Source organism: Myotis nattereri, assembly GCF_964212035.1.
Source record: "Myotis nattereri genome assembly, chromosome: 9".
Lineage (NCBI taxonomy): Eukaryota > Metazoa > Chordata > Mammalia > Chiroptera > Vespertilionidae > Myotis > Myotis nattereri.
Genome location: NC_138084.1, coordinates 14,376,942 through 14,395,589, shown reverse-complemented (window position 1 = coordinate 14,395,589; position 18,648 = coordinate 14,376,942). Strand labels below are relative to the sequence as shown.

The 18,648-nt window shown below is 36.3% G+C and overlaps 1 protein-coding gene across 3 annotated transcripts in view; it reads right to left on the bottom strand.

Moving 5' to 3' along the window:
• Positions 1-18,648, bottom strand: part of TTC17 (tetratricopeptide repeat domain 17) — an 87,856-nt gene that overhangs the window by 29,928 nt on the left and 39,280 nt on the right. For all 3 annotated transcript variants that reach the window (XM_081099070.1, XM_081099071.1, XM_081099072.1), the window contains 3 exons: positions 17,825-17,902; positions 17,019-17,243; positions 10,337-10,523 (listed from right to left, as the gene is read on the bottom strand). In XM_081099070.1, coding sequence (XP_080955196.1) covers positions 10,337-10,523; positions 17,019-17,243; positions 17,825-17,902 — 490 coding nt within the window. The remainder of the gene's footprint in view (positions 1-10,336; positions 10,524-17,018; positions 17,244-17,824; positions 17,903-18,648) is intronic.

Genomic DNA, 18,648 nt, shown 5'->3' with positions numbered 1-18,648 from the left:
CAAGGCAATACCAACTAAGCATAAAACTCCAAGGAGGATATTTCTGATTCTGGAACTGCTATGAGATCTTAAGACATATCAACATCTTTTTCTGTGCTTAGAATATTATATGCATAAATTGGGTTATTAACATTAACGTATCCTAAAAGGGTTTTCTGGGAAATAACTAAATGTTTAATATACTTGCCAAAGTATAAGTCTTCTAAGGGATAAAGGCACAATTTCTCCCATGGCTACAGGTTTTCAGAGTAAACTAACTTCTCAGAAATTCCTATCATTTCTAAGATTAAGGAAGTCTCCTATCTTCTCATATGAATTCTGCCTTCAAAGGTCCAGGAAGAATATTTATTTTCTGACTAGATTTGGGTAACCACTTGTTTAAAACAGCATTCTTACCTTCTGAATCTCAAGGTGGTAAGAGATTCCTGGTTGAGAACCTTAGGACTTTTAGGGTTACTTATACTAAAGAAATGCCACAAATAAATTGAGAGGCATGAGAAAACGTTACGAGCCGTGTTAACTAGTGAGCCAAGCAAAGCCAATGCCAGGCTCATGCAGGTCTTTCAGCAGAAGAGCACAGTGGGTGAGAGCACAGATGGGAGCCAAACTAATTAAGTGAGTTCAAATCCCTTTTAACCTCTTTGTAGATCAGTTTCCTCATCTGTAAATTGAGTTTACTAATAGTATCCACTTTATTGGGTTGTTGAGATTAAATGAGACCATTGCCTGGCACATGGCAGGATGCAAAGGAATGAGAACTTATCCCAACATAATCTCTTTCCACAAAGGCCTTTTAGCTATAGCCAACTCAGAATCTCCAGTATGAGCAACTGGCTCTCAGAAGTTATCCAGATATTTGCCTAATTTCAACTTCCAGAGTGTGCGTGTGCGTGTTTGTGTGAGCGCGTAGATGCTGGAGACAATACAGAGTTTGTTTCCATAAGTCTCTTAGAAGAAAATAGCATTTATTTCAGATTAAACTGTTTAGCATATCTAAATTATAAATTAATTAGTACATTTATAAATCAGCTTCACAGTCTGTTATGTGCTCTTTAAAGGACATTTTAGGAGATTGTGTGAATTCACTCTTACACTAGAAAAACAGACTATAGATACTACATTCAGTTAAATCAACACTTACCTCTGCTTTTCAACAATCCCCATCAGGCTGCTCCAGTCTGCTCCCAAATCTTACTCCCTCTACCATACCATCCTCCCATATAACAAATAAGTGTATTACCCACGTGCCTCTTATTACATAATAAATTTCTAAGACATAAATAATAATTAAACTGATTTGTAATGGGAACTAGAATTCAAATTTTATGTTGTTGAAGGCAAAGTAACAGATGCTAGAAAAATGGTTTTTGTGAATAGTGGAATATTCTAAAAATATTCCTACTATCCCTGTTCTAATAGGATTTTATTTCATTCTAAAGTCTTCTTTCTTCTGCCTGTAAGAAAAGTTACCGTACAGGAAGCATTCGGTACATTGTATTAAATATAAGGTACCTGGGTGGAAAATACAGATAACACTGTCCTTTCACAGACATTAGTGACTTTTTGAGTATGTCTTTCTCTTTACCGTTCCACTCAACTGCACTCAAATTATGCAACTATAAAACCTTTTTTAAAAAAATAAACAGGTAACTTAGAAACACATTGTGTTTTTATTTTATGACCATTTTAGCTACCTCATAATTTCATGATATTTATTTCTCTAGTAAGACAATCTGTCTTTTAGAAAAGGTAGTAAAATAAATCATGAAGTGAACAAAAGTGTATCCTTTAATTGCTCACCATTGCTGTGCAAACGTACTTTAAAATATTAGCAAGAAACCGTAACTATGGGTGGCACATGGGGCTTGGTACCACACAGAGTAATAGGAGGAAAGAAATCTTACTGGGAACAGATATCTTTATGATCTCCATCTCCAGAGGTTGTGACAGTCCTACATACCTCCTTCCAAAAGAGACATTCCACAAAATAAATTTAAATTCTGCCTTAACTGCAGCCTTACCATATGAGCTCAGGCAAATCAACTTACTTCTCTATGCTAGATTCTTTATCTGAAATTTTGAAATGGAGAGCTAATACTGTCCTACTACAAGAGGATTCCTGGGAAACATTAATAGAAGCATATGGAACTCCTCGAATCCGGATGAGACCTAGGCTGTGATGACTGCACCTGAGACAAGTAAAGCTGTCTCGCCTGCTCTGCCCTGTGCTGTCCTCTACTTAGGAAAGATGAGAAATAGTTTCAACAGAAATAACAGCTCCTTAGACTTGTTCTCATTCAGCAATTCTGTGGAATGAAGTTCTTTGTAGGTCTTAAAGTAATGATTATGTACTAAATGACCTTAAAAGTGCAATGCCACCCACTTCATGGGAGAACATATTTGCCAATGTTATATCCGATAAGGGTTTAATCTCCAAAATTTATAGGGAACTCATACAACTTAATAAAAGGAAGAGAAACAATCCAATCAAAAAATGGGCAAAGGACCTAAACAGACACCTTTCGAAATAGGATATACAGAAGGCTAAGAGACATATGAAAACATGCTCACAGTTACTGATCATCTGAGAGATGCAAATCAAAACGACAATGAGGTACCATCTCACACCTGTCAGAATGGCTATCATCAACAAATCAACAAACAACAAGTGCTGGCAAGGATGTGGAGAAAGGAACTCTCATACACTGCTGGTGGGAATGCAGACTGGTGCAGCCACTGTGGAAAACAGTATGGAGTTTCCTCAAAAAATTAAAAATGGAACTCCCATTTGACCCAGTAATCCCACTTCTAGGACTATATCCCAAGAAACCAGAAACACCAATCAGAAAGGATATATGCACCTGTATGTTCATAGCAGCACAATTTACAATAGCTAAGATTTGGGAACAGCCTAAGTGTCCATCAGCAGATGGGTGGATTAAAAAACTGTGGTACATATACACAATGTAATACTACGCTGCTGTAAAAAAGAAGGAACTCTTACCATTTGCAACAGCATGGATGGAACTGAACGTGGCTCTTCCACAAAATACCACGTGTGGGCGCGCATGTACAGTGCGTTTGAAACTTTGTGGCCCATGCGCAGAAGTTGGTATTTTGTGCAAGAGCCGCACTGAAGGGGCCAAAGAGCTGCAGGTGGCTTGCGAGCCGCAGTTTACCGACCACTGTGCTAAGTGAAATAAGCTAGTTGGAGAAAGATGAATATCACATGATCCCACTCATTTGTGGAATATAATGAACAACATAAACTGATGAACTAAATAAAATAGATCCATAGACAGACCATCCAACCTCAGAGGGAAGGCCGGGACGGGGGCGGGGAGGCGGGGGGGGGGGGGGGGAGGGGGGATAAGCGATCAACCAAAGGACTTGTATGCGTGCATATAAGCAGAACCCATGGACACTGACAGTAGGGGGGTGAGGGCATGTGCTGGGGGGTTGGGGGGGCGGTGTTAAAGAAATGAATGGTGGTGGGAACTACCAGGGAGAGGTCAATGGGGGGAAAAAGGAGACATATGTAATACTTTAAACAATAAAGAATTAAAAAAAAAAGTGCAATGCCAGGTAGGAAAGAGACCATATTAAAGACTTAAAATCAGCAACCTCAGGATTACACAGGCATTTCCTCCTAGTGAGGTGAATGAGTCAGAGGCAAGTTTAAAAAAACAACAACAAAGAATGAAAAGTGGTGCCCTCAAAGACAAGGAAGTGTGTGTGTGTTTTCCTCTTACGACAGATTCTGGAGTTGAAAGCTATCCTGGGAATGCTCTGTTCACACATGACGGGGAAATCTGCTCTGTCTCAGAATTTTGGCTGCACTGGTTTCTGAAGACCTACATTTCTTGCCTCCTTTCAGAAAAAGGAGAACTGGTTGTAAATCTGATCTCTTTGTCATGTCATGTCGTCTTAAGTGACAAAGCATGGGGAGCAGTCAGTATCAGTTGAGATACAGACACCATGACAGGTAGGTTGTGGGAGAAACAACCCCAGGCAGAACAAAAACTCTCGGCAGCTACATAACTTCCTCTAGAAATGTGAAAGGTCAGATCAGATCTCTAAACGCTCCCAGGAAGTTTACTATGACACATGTTCCCTTGCAGACACTATGTTGAAGAAAAAAAAGAAGAGAAAACTGCCATACCTGCTATTAGCATTATTAAATTTAAAATTCTGGCTTATCTCATCCTAGCTACCTCATAATTTCAAGCAAGAATGCTGGGGAATCCTAGCCGGTTTGGCTCAGTGGATAGAGTGTTGGCCTGCTGATTGAAGTGTCCTGGATTCGATTCCCGGTCAGGGCACACGCCCGGGTTGCAGGCTTGATCCCCAGTAGGGAACGTGCCGGAGACAGCTGATCAATGATTCTCTCTCTCATCATTGATGTTTCTATCTCTCTCCCTCTGCCTTCCTCTCTGAAATCAATATATATATATATATATATATATATATATATATATATATATATATATAAAAGAATGCTAGGAAAACAAATCCAATAGGTTTTCTCAGACTCACTGATTCACCCATAAATGGTTTTTGTTTTCTTTTTCCATGAGAATCAACAAGGACAACTGTTTGTAACTCTTACTAAAAACTGTGTGGACAATTACAAGCCATATATTAGATGTGACAGCATCCAGTGGACAAATGAGAAAACATAATTCATTTTCTCCTCTCCCTTCTATGATGTTGGAGCTACAGAGCTTAATAGGTCTATCTTTATTATGTATGTTGAGTGGTGGCTCTGTAAAAAAATTCTGGTAAACAGTGGGTGGATACCTAACAAGTTTATTATTAGGTATTTTCAGTAGTTCAAACTTGAAATATCATCAGCTAATTCACTATTTATTTAATTCTATGTGCTAGACTTTTGGGCCAGGGTATGAAAATGAAGAAAAGGATCAGTCTCTGTTCTCAACGAGCTAGAAAAATCTTACAGGAGAGTTATTTCCTGTATACAAATAACTATAAAGGCAAGTCACAGGGGCTGAAGGAGAGGCACATTACTTGTAATTAAGGGATCAGGTAAGGCAGAAGTGGGCCTTGAAGGATGGGTAAGATTAGGGCTTTTTTGGCCTGGAGGGGGCAGGGTAATGGGGAAGAGCTGCAGAAAACAACATGAGCAAGTCCATGGAACCAGGAAAGCAGGATGTATGTGGCAAAGAAAACAGGCTATTTATAACAGCAGCATCATATATCACAGTTGGTACAATTTCCATTGACTTTGCAAAAGGCAGAATGAATTAAAGTTCTTAGGTGGTAAATGAGCTAAAATTCACCACACCCTCTGGCAGTGAATTAGCTTCACTCAATTCTGCATACTTGGTTGCAGGATTTTGAAGCCTATAATAAGTTAACCAGTATTAATTCTTCTTACAAAAATAAATGCAGATAAGTTACCTACTAGCATATTAAAATGCTATAAAAACTGGGTCTTTAAGACTTTATTTTTAAGCAGATAGCTCACTAATTCTTATGAAGAATGTGATAAAGCAAAAACCCTTCACGCAGGTAGCATATGCTGGATAGTCCACAGGAGGGTACTAATGCAGGATTTCTTTTCCTTCAAAATCTGAACTCCATGAAAACTGCTTTAAACTGGTAAGTTATACATCTACAGAAATTTAGGTTAAAGATCACAGATTAAAGAAGTTATAAAAGGGGATAGTATTTAGGTAAATAGATGCTATAAATATAGAAACATTGTGGGGACAACAATGTTTCTATATTTATACAGGATAATTGTTCTAAACACTGGAACAGATGTTAAAGTTCATGTATGTACACTGTTTGGAAATTCCTCCATTTTTTTCTATGGTGGGGAAACTTTCAAATACATACTATAGAGAAACTGCATACAATTCTATGCTTTCCTAAATATTAAAGTCTGACTTCTATATAATAATTGTTCATTATTTCTAAAGTTTTGGGCCAACAATTTTAAATGGGCATGTGTTTCAGTAAATTAAAAAAAACACCAGGGTTCAGAAATGCTGGGTTTGATGCTTAATTATATTTGGTAAATATCAGTACCACTGTTAGTGGCATACCTGTAAGCATCTCATGAAAATGAAGTTTAATAGCCGAAACCGGTTTGGCTCAGTGGATAGAGCGTCAGCCTGCGGACTGAAGGGTCCCAGGTTCGATTCCGGTCAAGGGCATGTACCTGGGTTGCGGGCACATCCCCAGTAGGAGATGTGCAGGAGGCGGCTGATCGATGTTTCTCTCTCATCGATGTTTCTAACTCTCTATCTCTCTCCCTTCCTCTCTGTAAAAAATCAATAAAATATATTAAAAAAAAATGAAGTTTAATAAATATAATCTTCCATTGATCTTATGATTTTCTAATGAGAAAAATAATAGTGAGTGAAGAATACTAAAAATAAAGTAAAATTATACATATCAAAAATATAATAGAACAATGCAGATTGCTTAGTCAAAAATATCTTTACGAGATGTTACTTTTTAATTTGCAAATTAGTGAAGTTGAAGAATAAAGTATTTAGAAAATACTTCAGAATAATAGTAAGTACTTGGGAAAATCCACTATTGTGAATATTACAGATTCATTATCTATATTTTGCTTATATTGTTATTAAAATTTATTTTCTAATGTGGTCATTAGAGAAGATACTAATTATTGCCTCATGAAATATCATTTTCTGTGACTTCATATTTTCTAATGAAAAAAGTCCGTTTTTAAGTGTTGAGCATTTCAGAGACTTTAGACTTAAAAGCATTATAAGATCATTTAACAGATTCCATTTTAGTTTAAAAATGATAAAGTGTGTTGTTACTGAAGAATGAGTGTGTTAAAACAACCCATTCAATTATACTTGAAAGTTGTCAAAATAACAAACCAATAAATGTGGAAAAAAGACTACATATTCCAAAACTGCTGAAATAAAATAGTTAATCAAAACTAGAAGAGCTAGCTTATCTTTTGCAGTCAACTTGAGAGTAGGCAATTAAAAAAAAAAATCTATTGCCGAAACCGGTTTGGCTCAGTGGATAGAGCGTCGGCTTGCGGACTGAAAGGTCCCAGGTTCGATTCCGGTTGGGGGCATGTGCCTGGGTTGCGGGCACATCCCCAGTGGGAGATGTGCGGGAGGCAGCTGATCGATGTTTCTCTCTCATCGATGTTTCTAGCTCTCTGTCTCTCTCCCTTCCTCTCTGTAAAAAATCAATAAAATATATATTTAAAAAAAAAATCTATTAAGTTTTCCTTCCCAGCACCCTTGAAATGATAGTGGCAATATAAAACTACCTATAAAAGAGAAGACTTTATTAAGTGGCATTGTAGGGAGAGAGATGATGAGCAGTTGCTATAAGAACATATGTACCTAACAAATGGTAGTCAATAAATGATTTCTAGATTAATACAAATGTGGAACAATTATGAGCAAAATAATTTTGTACTAATTGATACATTTTTAGCTATAAAGTTTTTATAAGTAGGAAAATTTTGTAAGCATAGTGATTATTTTTAAGCTGAATGAATCAGTGTTCAAAGGTAACAGAATACATTACTTGTGCAGGATTACTGTGGAAATAAATACAAAAAACATTGTCAAAGAAAAATTCAATGCTGAAATTAATTCAGTACCAGCAATGAGTTTTTAAACCTAGAAAATGTTACAGCATACATTTCTACTAGAGGGTACCAGCATTTATTTAAGGGCTAGCAGATGTTAGATTATTTTCTAAACTAGTTAAATACAATGTAAAAACAGCCATCCATTTTAAAAAGTATTTATGAATGAGTTCTTTCTAAAAGAACTAAAAAAGTATTCCCTTTTCCTAATTATTTTCTTTTAATGTTATTGTATGGGATCCAATAATAGTCTTGGGATAATCTGAACTATTAGACACGACAACTTTAGAAAAGATCTGTTTCAAGTTATTAGTTTCTTGGGCTTGAAGTTAAGCTCTGGGGAAAAATTTCAAGACAATTGAATTTTCTCTCTTGACATAAGTACCATAAAATAAGAATAAATTTCCCTGGCTGGGTAGTTCAGTTGGTTAGAGCGTTGCCCCAATATGCCAAGGTTGCAGGTTCAATCTCCAGTCAGGGTACATACAAAAAGCAACCAATCAATGCATGAGTAAGTAGACCAACAAACTGACATTCCTTCCTCAAATTATTCAATAAATACAAAATTTAAAAAAGAATAAATTTCAATAAACAAATATTAATAGGCAAAAGCATGCGAAAGTAATGCTAAGATAAAGGTCTTTTAGAAAAGGGTCACTATATACCTACCAACTTTCTTCCCAGTAATAGAAACAAATCAAGAGAGGAGGGAGATGATAGTAGGTAAAGAAAATATATAGGAGATCCTATCTTATATAATAAAAGGGTAATATGCAAATTGACCCTAACAGCAAAACGACCAGGAATGACTGGTTGATATGATGCGCACTGATCACCAGGGGGCAGACGCTCAATGCAGGAGCTGCCCCCTGGTGGTTAGTGCACTCCCATAGGGGGAGCGCCACTCAGCCACAAGCCAGGCTGACAGCTGCGAGCGCAGCTCCTCAGCAGCGCTAAGGATGTCCAACTGCAGGCTAGGCCCCAGGAGCAGGCCTAAGCCGTCAGTCAGACATACCCTGAGGGCTCCCGGGCTGCCAGAGGGATGTCTGACTGCCAGCTTAGGCCAGATCTCCGGGGGAGAGGGCCTAAGCTGGCAGGTGGACATCCCCCAAGGGGTCCCAGACTGTGAGAGGGCACAGGCCGGGCTGAGGGACCCCCCTGAGCACACAAATTTTTGTGCACTGGGCCTCTAGTTAATATATAAGCAGCATACTGTAAAAAGTGAAACCCTGTGTTCAAGGCTGTCCTTAGTAACCTATAAAACATTTTGTAGGCTTATGTAAGGTGATATAGATCCATAACTTGCACTGTTAAAGTTCTGAACACTTCTACTTACTTTTACCCAACACCTATAAGAATCTCATTTAATCCTAGCCACTGTATTGCCTTGCAAAAGCACGGTCTTTGACCTTCAGCATTCATGCAAGAACCCTAGTCTCTCAGCAAAACTAAGGAGTTCTGTTGCTGAGAGAGTTTTGGTTTCTTCACTAAAAAACCAGGCTCTGATACATTTTTTAAAAGTGTAAGCACCACTTACTGCCTTTCATTGCATTGAAATCCTAAGGCTGTGTAGTATAGGGAATCAGGAAAACAGTTTTGGGTGCCAAATCTACTAAATATCTTTTATTTTTTATTTATTTATTTAAATAGATTTTTATTGATTTCAGAGAGGAAGGGAGAGGGAGAGAGAGATAGAAACATGAATGATGAGAGAGAATCATTGACCGGCTGCCTTCTACACGACCCCTACTGGGGATTGAGCCCATAACCTAGGTATGTGCCCTTGACCAGAATTGAATCTGGGGACCCTTTAGTACACAGGCTGATGCTCTATCCACTGAGCCAAATTGGCTAGGACTAAATCTCTTTTAGACAAGTCGCTTAACCAAGTGGATGCCACTTAAAAAAAAATATATCTGAAGTGAAGGGCTGAACGGCTTTAATATTATAATTAAGTTTGAACATTAATAGAGCACCCACTGTGTGCTCTACAATGGCAAGGCAATGAGGATTCACACATATATAAATTGTACCTCTCATAATTCAAGTCAAACTCATTTTTTTTCTTGTAGTGAAGGTTAAACAAGTAAATTACCAAACATCATGGAACTCTTAGAGCATTCTAACTGATGAGTTTATAATAGTTCGGATATTAACTCAAATATTCTGACCCAGGTAGATACACATATGCACATGCATATGTATGAATGCTAAGTAGCCGTGGAAGAAACTGGAAAAATGCAAAGGGATGCCACTAATGTCAGGTGACTATGTTAAAGGTGCAGTAAAGATCCAGATTACCTTCACTGAAAGGCAAGGGGCTGTACTTCAGTGAAAGAGGATAGAAAAAGAAAGATTGCTTCAAATCTTATTGCTACAGTTTGAATTCATGGATAGGAAAAATATCCCTGACCATAAATTTCAGTCATTGTAAAAATCAGATATTTGGGGAAAAGAAATAAAACAAAAGCTCAGAGCCTACCAATCCCAGTTGAATATCCTTCATTTTAGTCAGTCTTTCTCAACTAGGGTTCTGGGAGAGAATTAAGCCTAACACCTTGAAGTATCTGTAGAGTAAATAATAAACAATTTCTTTCCTATGCATCTAGAATTATAATAGTTATGTTAGATCCTTGGAGAAAATAATTTTCTGTGTTCTGTTGATTAGAATAGAAATTCTGGTTGAACTCATTATGTTGCCAGCACTTAATAGCTGCTTACCACTGCAAACGGAAGAGGTGATGTTGTACAGAAAAGGATAAAACTGCATACAGCGAATCAACTTCAGGCTGCTTTCACACTCTGGGCATTTTGTAGTCAATTTCAAAGCCTGTCTAAAGGCCTCAAGTGCCCCACTGATATTCTTCAGAGCAAGGTAAGCATTCCCCAGGCTCAAAAAGGTCAGGGGCTGAAAAAAATCAGCAAAATGTTAATGAATTAATATTTCTGAGAGTTGCAAAACACCTTTACATTATAGGTCTTTTGGCTTTTTTTAAAGGTTACCCCATAAAAGCTAATGTCTAACTGCCCACTTCATTCACACCAGCCAATTCTAAACTATATAACACAAATATAAATTTATCTTTTACCTTTATACTAAGATAAAAAATACATAGTGTAATGTATACTAGTCTTAAGTGTATAGATCAATGATGTTTTGTAACCACCACTCATTTCAAGATATAGAACATTTAGAACAGTTCTAGGGCAACTGAACCCCAATCCCAGAGGTAATGATCATTGTGATGTTGTGACTTCTATCACAATAGATTTGCTCTGCCTGTTCTTAAATTTCATATAAATGGAATAAATAGCATGTTCTCTTATGTGTATGTATACAATATGTACCTTTTTGTAGCTTCCTTCACTCAACACAAAACTAAGTTTCAAGAAATTGAATGTTTTTTGTGTATCAGTTCATTCTTTTTAAAATGATATATAATGTTCCAGCATGTGGATATATTACAGTTTGTTCACCTATTCTCCTACTGGACTGTATCCAGTTTTTGGCTATTATGAAAAAAGCTATTATCAACATTCTTATAAAAGTCTTTTGAGAGGCATATGTACTCATTTTCCTTGGGTATATACTTAGCAGTGGGCTTAAGAGGGGGAGGGGAGATATTTAGTTTTAACCAAATAGTTTTTCAAAGTGGATGTACAAATTTATACTCCTAACAGTCAATACCAATTCACTGACTTGGTACGGTCAGTCTTTTTAACTTAGCTATTTTAATGAGCTGATGGTGGCATCTCACTGTGGTTTTAATGTGCATTTCCTTAATTAGTAATGATGAATATTTTTTCATTTGGATATCCTCATTTCTGAAGTACGTGCTGTTTTCCCCATTTTAAACAACATTATCTTTTCCTTATGGATTTGAAGGACTTCTTTATATATATATATATTAGAGGCCCGATACGTGAAATTCATGCAAAAGTAGGCCTTCCTTCCCCTAGCTGCCGGCACCGGCTTCCCTCTGGCACCTGAGATTTGGGCTTCCCTCTGGCGCCCAGGACCCAGGCTTCCCTCGCAGCTCCACCTTTGTCTGGAAAGATCAGGTCTAATTAGCATATTACGCTTTTATTACTATAGATATATCTACAAGGTATGAGACCTTTTTTGCAAATACTTAGTGCAAATATCTTCTCAGTCTGTGATTTGCCTTTTTACTCTCTTAATGGTATCTTTTGATAAACAGATATTCTTAATTTTAATGAAGTTTAGTTTTTATATATTTTCTTAAGTTACAGTCAGTGTTTTTTGAAATCTTTGCATACTGTAAGATCATAAAGACTTCTCCTATATTTTTATTAAGAATCTTTATTGTTTCATCTTTCACATTTTGATACATGATCCATCTCAAATTACTTTTGTGTACAACGTGGGGTAGGAGTCAAGGTTCATTTCTTTTCCCACAGGGGTTATCCTGCCCTCCCCCCACTGAACTACAGGTATGCCCTTGTCATAAATCAGGTGACCATATCCATAGGGCCTACTTCTAATTTCTCTATTGTTGTTCTGTTGATATATTTGAGTATATTTGTGCCAATACCATACTGACTTAATTATACCAAGTCCTGAAATTTGTTATAAGCCTTCCAACTCTGTTTTTTTCTCCTTCTCACCCCCCAATTTTTTGGCTATTCTAGATCTATTTCTACGTAGATTTTAGAATGAACTTGTCAATTTATACACACATTATACATGTAATTGCTGAGAGAAAAGCAACACCTATGAAGTGAATCTATAAATCAATTTGGAGAGAACTTACATCTTAATATTGACTCTTCCAATCCATAAACACGATGTATATCACCACTTACTTTAGAACTTCTTCCTCTTAATGCTTTGTAATCAGTATAAAAAATATTTTATTTATTTCTAGTTATCAGGTTTTTTTCCAATTATTTGTTGGGACTTTGTTTTTAAAAGTACCCCAAAGTATCCAGTTTAGGTTGTTTTAGCTAAAACATACCTATAATTAATATTTTTGTAATTTGCTTGTATACAAACCATTTATTCTACACTTATTTTATGAAAAATATTTTTAAAGATCTAAGAATGTTTTATTCTCAAATTGCACAATATATCCCTATGAAAAGCAACACCTATGATTTATCCAACTACTTGCTTCTGATTCAGGCTGTTAGGTCATCTAAAATGTCTCACTTAACCAAGCCAAGGTGTACAAAAAGATTCGATTAAAGAGGCTCAATACGTAATTTTCAAATTACATTTAAAGTATTACTTAGTGGTTCAGGCTCAGCTAAAATTAAAATTAAACCCCATACCTTGATTTCAAAATTGTATTGATATTTTGCATAAGAAAACAGTGTTATGATTATTGCTATGACCACATGAATTCATCCAGAAAATAATTACTGAATATGTGCTAATGTTTCAGACATTGTTTTAGACACTGGGGATACAGCAGGAAATAATAAAGATAAATCCCCGCCTTTGTGGATCGTACAGTCTAATATTATACAACTATGAAGAAAATGTGATGGAGAAAAGTAAGCAGGGAAGAGACAGAAGTAATACTAGAATGGGGAAGGGAGTGCCATTTTTTTTTATTTTTTTAGTTATTTATTGATTTGGGGGAGAGAAACGTTGATTCGTTGTTCCACCTATCCATGCATTAATTGGCTGTTTCTTATATGTGCCCTGTCCAGGGATGGAATCCGCAACCTTGGTATATCAGATTGGTATGATCTAACCAATTTACCTATCCTGCCAGGGTGGGAGTGCCATTTTATTTTTTATTTTTATTTATTTTTTTAAAAATATATTTTATTGATTTTTTACAGAGAGGAAGGGAGAGGGATAGAGAGTTAGAAACATCGACGAGAGAAACATCGATCAGCTGCCTCCCGCACTCCCCCTACTGGGGATGTGCCTGCAACCAAAGTACATGCCCTTGACTGGAATCGAACCTGGGACCCTTGAGTCCGCAGGATGACATGACACTCTATCTACTGAGCCAAACCGGTTAGGGCAGGGAGTGCCACTTTAAATAGAGTAGTAAGGGAAGGGCTTACCGAAAAGTTAGTATTTCTAAAAAACGTTAAGATATGGAGGAGCAAGCTATGAAGAAATCTTGGTGGGAGCTGAAGTATTTTCCAAGTGGAGAGAACAGGAAGTGCAAGGGTCCTGAGGTGGGAGCATGCTAACATGTTCAAGGAAATGCAAGGAGGCAAGTGAGGCTAGAACAGAATGAGTAAAGGATTCAAAAAAGAAAAAAGGTCACAGTCACGTAGGATCTTCTTCACCATTATTAATTCTTGTCTTTTACTGTGAGTTACATGGAGAACCACTGCAGAGATTTGAAGAGATGAATGACATCTGTTTTTGTTTTTGTTTTCATAAAATCTGACTGATTGCTGCATTGTGAAGACTATCACGGGACAAAGGCCAAAAGCAGAGAAGGCAGTTAGGAGGCCACTGAAATAATCCAGAAAAAAGATAATGGTGGTTTAAATTAGACAGCAGTGGAGATTATGATAAGTAGTGAAATTGTAGGTATATTTTGAAAATAGAATTAGCAAGGTTAGCTAATAGATTGGATTTGCCCTAAGAGGTGGAGAAAGGTATAACAGATGGCTCCAAGTTTTTGTCCTGAGGACCTGGTTTTACTGTTTCCTCAAATGGGGAAGACGGAGAACAAATTGGAACAATTTTAAGAAGCTTAGTTTGGCCTTTAGTTTTTGATTGTGTTTTAAACACTGAAGTGGAGATCTCAAGTAAGCTGTTGGGTAAAGGAGTCTGGAGTTCAGAACAAAGGTGATAGGTGATTCAATAGGGAAAGGATAGTGTTCTCAAGATATGGTGCTGGAACAACTGGATATCTATGTGGATATGAACTTTGATTAGTGAACTCTGATCCCTACCTCACATCATAAAGAAAATTTAACTTGAAATAGATCATAATACATCTAAAAGATAACATAGGGAAAGATTTTTGTTTACTTGAGTTAATTATATAAAGACAAGTCATAGAAAACAAAAACTAAACAGAACTAATTTTTTTTCAAATGTCTTATGGGGACACCTTATATCTAACAACAGAAATGAAAAGAAAAAAGATGGACAAATTTAAGGGCAATTTTTAAAAGCTAAGACAAAAAGGCCAAGAGAGAAAATATTTTAACATGACAGATAAAGCTAAAGACTATTGTATGAGTTCATATAAGATTAAAAACAACTAAATTCTAACAAAATGAGCAACATGCATACATGCACTTTTACTTTAAAACTTAAAAGATAAATTTATGTTAGTGAAGTGAAAAAATTTAAAGGACACTTGTTATACAAATGTAAATTCAGAGGCACTGTAACTTGGCTAAAGATGTGAGCTCTGTGGTCTCTCTCCCTGAGTTCAAATCTGAGCTCTGATTTTTGATATATCTCTTATCGAGTTTCTTTACCTATCAAATGGGAAAATCCTATCGCATAGAGTGTTGTGAGGATCAAATGAGTTATTTTATGTGTAGTGCTCATTATGGTACCTGGCTCTAGTACACAAACAGTAAAAGTTAGCAGTTATTTTAACTGCCCAATTCTGGTGAAGATACAGATGAAATGAATATTGTTAAATCTTAATTATGGCAATGTATATTGGCCCAAGTCTTTTGGTGGACTGCTTGGCATTTTGTATTATAGTCATTAAAATATTTATTCTCTTCTTAACTTACTAATTTCAGTGCTAGCTACCTTTACTAAGAAAATTATCTGGGATACAGAAAAGGCCTCATGCAGAAAACCATATTCACAATAGCTAAACTCTATCAGTAACCTAAACATCCAACAATGGAACAGTAAGCTGTGATATACCAATTCACTGAATCTTTATAGAACCATTTACATTGATGGCTATAAAAACTTATGCAGTAATAAATTATTTTTATACAATAAGTTTTAAATATCACCAGTACAGTAGAGTTGCAATACTATGAAATATTTACATAGGAGAAAAGCTTAACAAGGAAATACTTCCAAATGTTGACAGCTGGGGATGGGGTACTGATTAAGTTTTATTTGGGATTATCTACCCTGATTAGTTTTTTGTTTTTTTTTTCTTGTTTCAGTACACAGTTTATAACAACTGATATTTTAGTATCATATTCAAAAGTGGAAAGGCAAGTAATCTCTAAAGGAGCTCTCTTTTCTTCAGAAGAATACTACCTAATTGCCTTGGCTGGTGGCAGCAGAAAGTGAAAAGTAGCAAGGGGAACACAGCTGTATCAGCCTTCCATTTGTAGGCCAATTCATCACATCTCATATAGAGCATCTGTTCCCACTGTTCCCACGACACATGGCACATGATAAATGTTCAAGAGATATTTGACGTACTTCTTCAGCAACTTGACTTGTTGTGTAGTATAGTGATTGTAAACTTTTGCTTAAAATCCAGCTATGGATTTCAAAGGACACTCTTAACAAGGCAATATTTCTTCTCATACTTAAAAAATTAGTTCTGGGATATCTCAAAGAAAACTTAACGACTCATGCACTCTGTTTCTAAAAATTTCTTTGGATAGAAAACCTACAAACGTTTAGACACTAGTTATAAAAGCAATTTAATTACATATTTATTATAACTGCATTTTATCAAACTTAAGATGATATCAATTGTAACATATATCCTTATTTCTGAGATGTTAAAATATGAAAAAAAAAGAAGTGGCTTCTAAGAAACTATGAAATATAGTAATTAACTGCAAAGCAGTGATGTCACTCCATGGACTGCATGTGGCAGGTTCAAGACATGAATATCAATCCACCTCTGTTCTTTTTCTTTTTTTTAAAATATATGTTATTGATTTTAGAGAGGAAGGGAGAGGGAGATAGAAACATCAATGATGAGAGAGAATCATTGATTGGCTGCCTCCAGCACGCCCCCTACTGGGAATCAAGCCCGCAACCCAGTCATGTGCCCTTGGCCGGAATCGAACCTGGGACCTTTCAGTCTGCAGGCTGATGCTCTATCCATTGAGCAAAACCAGCTAGGGCTCCACCTCTGTTCTTATCAAAATAACTTTTAACTAGTGCTCTGGCCTGGTTGGTATAAAGAGATCTGTCAATTAAAGTTGTAAAACAGTATAAAATTAAGCAGCGTGCATGTTGCGATGAGTAGGACAAAGAAAAGCCAGATGTTTCAGACTGACATAAAAAAGTGGCAGTATATTTTTAGCAGCTATGTCATTCTTATTTAAGTGTAATTTTCTAAAAAAAGATGAACTGCATAATTATAAATTTCACTCATTTAAAATAAAGAAATAAACACATCAAAAATAAAACAAAATCTGTTTCATGCCCTCTCGAAATATGCAACTTCTTCTCTGAATCTGAGTTACCCCCACATAGCATATGTGATTACAAAGGAACCTAAAACCTCACCTCCGAGCTATTGATGGCCAAAGCTTGGAGTAGCAGCTTAGCAGCATCGAGATGAAGGCCATAGTGAATCAAAAGGTTGGCCAAGTTCACAAGAGGAATGTCCTGGTACTGAAGTGGAGCCAAATTCAAAGCCCTCTGAAGACAAGCAATAGCGAAAGTGCTATTTCCTACCGCCCTCCAGTAGAGTCCAGCTTCATTGAGTATCAGCCAGACAGGAGCATTTGGCTGAAAAAAACCCCAAATACTTCAGTTAGTACAAGAATACAGCACTTGTTCTAAAAAAGATTTTCAATATATGCATTTCATTCTTTTAAATAAAATTTAAAATATGTTTTTATTGATTTCAGAGAGAAGGGAGAGAGAGAGAGAGAGAGAGAGAGAGAGAGATAAGTATCAATGATGAGAGAGTCATCCATCGGCTGCCTCCTGCATGCCCCCTACTGGGGAGCAAGCTCCCAGCCCGGGCTTGTGCTCTGAATGGGAATTGAACCCTGACCTCCTGGTTCATGGGTCGATGATCAACCACTAAGGCACACCGGCCTGGCAATTTTGTTTTTGTTTTAGAGAACACTTGTCTAAAGGCACTTTCTACCTTTTTAATTTTTATTTTATTTATTTATTTTTAATTGAATTTACTGGAGTGATACTGGTTAATAAAATTATACAGGTTTCATGTATATAATTCCACAATACATCATCTGTATATTTATTGTATTGTGTGTATACTAGCCCAAGTCATGCATTTTAATTTTTACTTAACAGTTAGCAAGCACTTAAATTTCAGCTGTCTGAAGTAAGTGACTCACCTTATTAATAGCATGAAATAAGAAAGACCCAATTTCTTCTTCTGGGATAGTATAGTTATTAATACGGGAAAGCAAAATCTGAAAACAACAAAAGGAAGATTGACTCAATTGAATATAACAGGAAAGACATTTGAAAAGAATTTCTATAGATAGCAGTCTCTACTTGAGCTCCTCAGGAACAGCTAATTTGAATAGATATTTATAATCATGTAACAATGAGGTTATAGAAATACCAACAGGTGTTGACCTGCTCACTTGTATGCCCTAGTTTCCTATAACTAAAAAGTGTTAAACACCAGATCCTCAGTTAGTCTACTTTATGTTCTTGCAGCATTCATATAACTGTAAGCAACTCCAAGGCAGGAATCATGGTCTATTTATCTTTGCATTCCTAGCACTCTAAACAGTGCCTAGCACATAATGTTGTTGTTTTTTTTTTGCCTCAGTAAATGTTTGTTAAATGTAAGTAGTAACTGTTTGCAGTTTTAAAATTAATTTTTAAAAAAAGGTCATTGTGATGGTCTGTTTTCTCTGTAAAAAGGTTATCTTTTCATTTGTATCTATGGAATGGTATGTAATACAGAATTTATAGTCAGTAATAAAACATTCCTAGTTACACATAACTAAGAGAATTAAAGAAAACAACATAACGTAACTTATTTATAAAAATGTTTGTGTGTGGTTATCACGTTCATACAAATTCCTAAGAACCTCAAATAAGCCCAAAACAGAGTTCACAAAGCCAAGAAAGAGAATCAAGCTTCCAATTTATACAAACTTCTGGAGGATACAAAGCTAAACCGAAGTGGTCAGAATGGCCTCCA